The sequence below is a fragment of the Otolemur garnettii genome, unplaced genomic scaffold (assembly GCF_000181295.1).
Source record: "Otolemur garnettii isolate 467f Iridium unplaced genomic scaffold, OtoGar3 scaffold00056, whole genome shotgun sequence".
NCBI classification, from domain to species: Eukaryota; Metazoa; Chordata; class Mammalia; order Primates; family Galagidae; genus Otolemur; species Otolemur garnettii.
The window spans coordinates 2,148,821-2,154,298 of record NW_003852451.1 but is presented as its reverse complement, the minus strand read 5'-3'; the positions used below and the strand labels follow the sequence as shown (position 1 = coordinate 2,154,298).

Below are 5,478 nucleotides of genomic sequence, written 5' to 3'. Positions count from 1 at the left end.
AAAAAAAAAAAAGAAAAGGGCAGTGCCTGTGGCTCAGTGAGTAGGACACTGGCCCCATATACTGAAGGTGGCAGGTTTAAACCCGGCCCTGATCAAACCGCAACAAAAAAAGTAGCCAGGCGTTGTGGCAGGCGCCTGTAGTCCCAGCTACTTGGGAGGCTGAGGCAAGAGAATCTCCTAAGCCCAAGAGCTGGAGGTTACTGTGAGCTGTGATGCCATGGCACTCTACTGAGGACGAGAAAGTGAGACTTTGTCTCAACAAACAAACAAACAAACAAACCCAAGAATAAAACTACTGTGAACACCCAAATAGAAATCTCTTAATTTCTCCTGGGTAAGTGCAGGTACACCGGGAGCCCCTGGAGCCTGCAGGTACACGGGGTGGGGGATCAGGTGCCGGTGTCTGTGGCAGCCGCACCCCCTGCTCCGAGTGGCAGCGTGCTCCGGCATCCCTGCCAGCAAAGCACGGCAGCTCCAACTGCATCACATCTGTCTACCCTTCAATTGTGGCTGTTCTAGTGGGTGTGAAATAGCCTCTCGGTGCGGTTTTAATTTGCATTTCTCTAATGATTAGCGACGTTGAGCCTTTTTCTGTGTGTGCTTTTGCCATCCATGCCTTTTCTTCGGTGAGTTGCCTGTTTACGTGATGCCCGTGTTTCTTACCAAGTTGCTTATCTTTTTGATAGTGAACTGCAAGATTCCTTATATATTCTCATTAGAACCTATTATCAGATATAAATTTATAAATATGGTTTTCTATTCATTTTTTTTCATTTTTTTTAAAGATCAGTTTTTAATTCTGATCAAGTACAACTTTTCGATTTGTTTTTACAGTTCACGCTTTTTGCAATGATATGAGAGGCCCTCTACATTCCCATCACAGAGATTTTCCTCTAGGTTTCCTTCAAGTTTTTTATGTTTTAGCTCTCACATTTGGACCTGCAAATCCATTTGAGTTAACTTTTGCATTTAGTATAAGGTAAGAGGTAAGGGTCAACTTTTTGTACATGAAAAACCGGTTGCTCTAGGACCATTTACTGAAAAGACCTCTCTTCCCCGTCGAACTGCCAGGCTCCTTACGTAGAAATCAGCTGCTGTTTATATGTGGGCCTATCTCTGGATGCTATCTGGCGCTTTTGCCAGGGTCACACGGCCATGATTATTGAGCTTTCTCAAAACTTTTGAGAGCAGGTGGAGTCTTTCAATTTTGTTCTGTTTTTCAAAATTGTTTTGGCTATTTGAAGTGCTTTGAATTTCTAATAAATTTAGAATCAGCTTGTCAGTTTCTATAAAAAGTCCCACTATGATTCTGACTTAGTTTACATTGCATCTATAGATCGATCTGGGGAGAGGTGACGTCTCAGTGTTGAGGCACACGTGCAGGTCAGCTGCGGTGCACTGGCAGCCACACTGCCGGCTTGGGACCAGTGATTTCTCCCTAAACTTGACAGACCGCCCCCCTAATTGGGTCTTAGTTTCCCTCAGTAATCTTTTGTGGCTTTCAGCATGTAAATCTTGTTAAATTTTGTTAGATGTGTTTCATTTCATGTTTTTTGATACCATTCCATGTATTGTACACACACACACACACACACACACAGTTTTAATTTCCAGCCTTTGTTGCTAGAGTGTAAAACTGCACCTGAATTCTGTGCAGCGTCTAATCTGGGGGTGACACCAATCAGTGCAGTTTCATTTCACACTCTGTGTCTCGCACCCGCGGCTGGCTGGTGGAGCTCACAGCACGCCCCTTGCTGGCCACAGTCCCGTGGTGACAGTGCCCAGCGTCTGGCACTGCTCCCGTGTTCTGCACCCTTCTCTAGCCCTTTAATGCAGCATGAACGTCAGGTCCCTGTTGACCCATTGTGGCTGGAAGCTGAAGCCCTGAAGTTCCATTTTGACTGATTGGTGCGATCAGCTCCTCACATGCGTTGCAGAGCCGGGGTCTGTTTCAGGCTCCTTCTGCATGCTCCAAAGCACTCGGCTGTACACTGGGGGCAACGGCAAGAGGCAGAGGCGCCCCAAGCCTTCTTCCACGGACGGGGCTGAGTAAGCAGCAAAGCACAGGGGTATGTCCGGAGAGTGACTCGGGTGATTCATGTTATGTTGACTTCCTCCCCCAAAGTTTGGTTTCGGTACTGCCTGTGAGCAAGGTCACAGTGAAGTGGGAGGGACACTGGGGGGAGTTCCAAGAGGCACCTGTGACCAAGGTCACAGCACAGTGGGAGGGACACTGGGAGGAGTTCCAAGAGGCACCTGTGACCAAGGTCACAGCGCAGTGGGAAGGACACTGGGGGAAGGTCCTCGAGGCACCTGAGCCTGCACGTCCCTTGTTGCCACTCGTGACCTCGCCAGGCCTGGGGCAGGGTCAGGTCCAGAGGGAGAAGATGGGGAGCGGCTGGAAGCACTTGTCACGCCAGGGAATGTTGGGCCCAGATCTGACCAGAGGGTGGCGCGGGAGTCAACACGGCAGGAAGAAAAATGATCCCAAAACCAAGAGGGAGACTGAGAAGAGCAAAGATCCTTCGTTCCCCGTGTTGAGTTTGCTCAAATGGTGGGGTGCACAGCCCTGCGCCCACAGCTCTCCACATAGCCCTGCTGAGCCCCTGCAGCCTGAGCAGCCTCAGCCTTGCCCCCACTCTCAGCATGTGGGCTCTGCAAGCTTACGGCTCAGTTGTTGAGCAAACACGAGGTCCCCACGCCTCACTGGGACTCTCTCCCAGAGGGTCATTCCTTCCCCGAAGTCTCCATGTTCTCCAAGGCCTCGGATCAGGGCCTCCCTTGCTGACTATACCAGCCCTACCTCTCTTCCTGGCACCTGGATTCCCGACAATGAGGATGCATCTTGATAACTGCAGTGGCGCTGGGGAGGTCCTGCCTGCTGCCCTTCCGGAGCCTTGTTTAGGCCTCTCCAGTGACCCCCATGTTCCAACTTGAAGAAATTCTACCAGAGATTCTTACAGCCCATGTGGGTGGGAGTCACTGAGCCGTCTTGTGAAGGATTCTAAGTCTTAGATAATGAATCCTGGTTTTCTGTACTTCTACCCTTCTGTATGTTTTCTTCAATAGCACCTTTTGGATCTATTTACACTGAATTTTGCACGGTATTTTTGTGCAGTCACACTTGTGATTTAGTTGTGGATGAGGGATGTGTAAGTTCCATCCTGCAGCCAGGTCTGTCCATCCGTCCGTCTGTGGGGCAGGTGTGAGCACTGGTGACAGAGGCCAAACAGCCCACAAAGCCTGAAGGACCCACTGTCTGGCTCTTTACAGAAAGAGGCAGCCGGTTCCTGTTGTAAAGGCATGTTTTTACGCAAAGTAGCTGGCAGCACCCTGTGTGTTCACACGGGATAGGGCGCCGGGGGCAGCACCCTGTGTGTTCACACGGGATGGGGTGCCAGGGGCCCTGTGTGTTCACACGGGACGGGGTACCAGGGGGCAGCACCCTGTGTGTTCACACGGGATAGGGCGCCGGGGGCAGCACCCTGTGTGTTCACACAGGACGGGGTGCTGGGGGCAGGGGTGCTGCAAATTTACCCCCTCTCTGGCTCTCTCCTAACTCGGAGTATTTTGCTATCTTTCCTCCTTAGATTCACGGCTCCTCTCCTCCTCTCTCTGGTGGTGGCCAGAGGGATCGTACTGTACATTCGGTGTTCTTTATCAGCTCTGCATTTTTTTGTCCAGATCAAATAGCACAATGAGGGAGGTAAGAATTTATTTTATTTTTGTGGAGAGCATAATTCTGATTAATTGTGGCTACTCAAAATTGTACTACAGCTAAATCTGTTTACTTTTCAGGAACCAAAGAATTACAGCAACGCTTATGAGTTTATGGAGTATTACGGGGCAGTGGAGAGCAACTACTCCTTTGATGAGGATGCCCTGCTGTGCTCCCTGCAGGAGGTCAGGGAGTTCTCCAGGCTCTTCGTGCCGGTTGCGTACTCCTTGATATGTGTCCTCGGGCTCGTGGGCAATGTCCTGGTGGTGACCACCTTTGCTTTCTATAAGAAGGCCAGGTCTATGACAGACATCTACCTCTTGAACATGGCCATCGCAGACATCCTGTTTGTCTTCACTCTCCCCTTCTGGGTGGTGAGCCATTCTGCCGGGGCCTGGATTTTCAGCAACGAGGTGTGCAAGCTGATGAAAGGCATCTACGCCATCAACTTCAACTGCGGCATGCTGCTGCTGGCCTGCATCAGCCTGGACCGCTACATTGCCATCGTGCAGGCCACCAAGGCCTTCCGGCTCCGGTCCCGGACACTGCCGCACAGCAGAGCCATCTGCTTTGTCGTGTGGTCGCTGTCAGTCCTCATCTCCAGCTCCACTCTCGCCTTCAATCAGAAGTACAGCCTGCAGGGCAGGGACGTCTGCGAGCCCAAGTACCACCCCCTCTCGGATCCCATCCGGTGGAAGCTGCTGGTGCTGGGGCTGGAGCTGCTTTTTGGGTTCTTCATCCCTTTGGTGTTCATGATATTCTGTTACACCTTTATCATCAAAACCTTAGTGCAAGCTCAGAACTCTAAAAGGCACAAAGCCATCCGTGTGATCCTGGCCGTGGTGCTGGTGTTTCTGGCTTGTCAGATTCCTCATAACATGGTCCTTCTCGTGACAGCAGCAAACATGGGCCGGATGAACCGGTCCTGCTCGGGGGAGAAGCTGCTTGGCTATACCAAAAACATCACCGAAGTCCTGGCTTTCCTGCACTGCTGCCTCAACCCCGTGCTCTACGCATTCATTGGCCAGAAGTTTAGAAGCTACTTTTTGAAGATAATGAAGGACCTGTGGTGTGTGAGGAGGAAGTACAAGTCTCAGGGCTTGTCCTGCGCCCGGATACACTCAGAAACCTTCGCCTCCCGGCAGACCAGTGAGACCGTGGACAATGACAACGCCTCCTCCTTCACCATGTAGCAAGTTAGAAGTCCCTAAAGGCTTTGAAAAACATACTAATAGATGTTAGGAAAAAAAGGAAGGAAGGAAGGAAGAAGGAAAGAAAGAAAGAGGAAAGAAAAAAGAAAAAAAATGGCCATGGCCAAATATGCATGGGAAAACTGGAAATTACACACAGTTAGGCAGGTGTGTTTCCTGAGGACCAGCACTGAACGTGCTCAGGGGCTGTGCACTCCTCTGCGTGGGCTATGGGCTCTGCCTGGTGTCTCCCAGAGTGCTTCACAAGGATGCTTCATGGCTCCAGAGAAGATTACAGGGCTGGCATTCCACACAACAGTCTTTGGGAATTGCTGAATTAAAGTACATGATTTACATGTGTGAATGCTTTCAGACATATTCACCCAGATGTCATAGGCCACAGTCTCTCCTGGTTCTAGCACTAAATGGCAACATGGTCTGAAAAAACAAAACAGAATAGGCAAACAGAAGCCGTGGCATAGCTCACGTCAGGCACATTTGAACATTTATCTATCAAAACGTTTCCTGTTGCTAAGTAGTGGCAGAATGGGCTAGTGTTTATTCTCATTT

The 5,478-nt window shown here is 50.2% G+C and overlaps 1 protein-coding gene across 1 annotated transcript; it reads left to right on the top strand.

Annotated features, from left to right (window-relative positions):
* The first annotated feature begins 3,697 nt into the window (after window positions 1-3,697).
* On the top strand, window positions 3,698-5,071 carry CCR6 (C-C motif chemokine receptor 6). Its single transcript, XM_012806704.2, has 2 exons — window positions 3,698-3,706; window positions 3,799-5,071. Exons 1-2 carry the CDS (start codon window positions 3,698-3,700, stop codon window positions 4,909-4,911), a joined length of 1,122 nt encoding a protein of 373 aa, XP_012662158.1. The 3' UTR covers window positions 4,912-5,071.
* The last annotated feature ends 407 nt before the right edge of the window (window positions 5,072-5,478 follow it).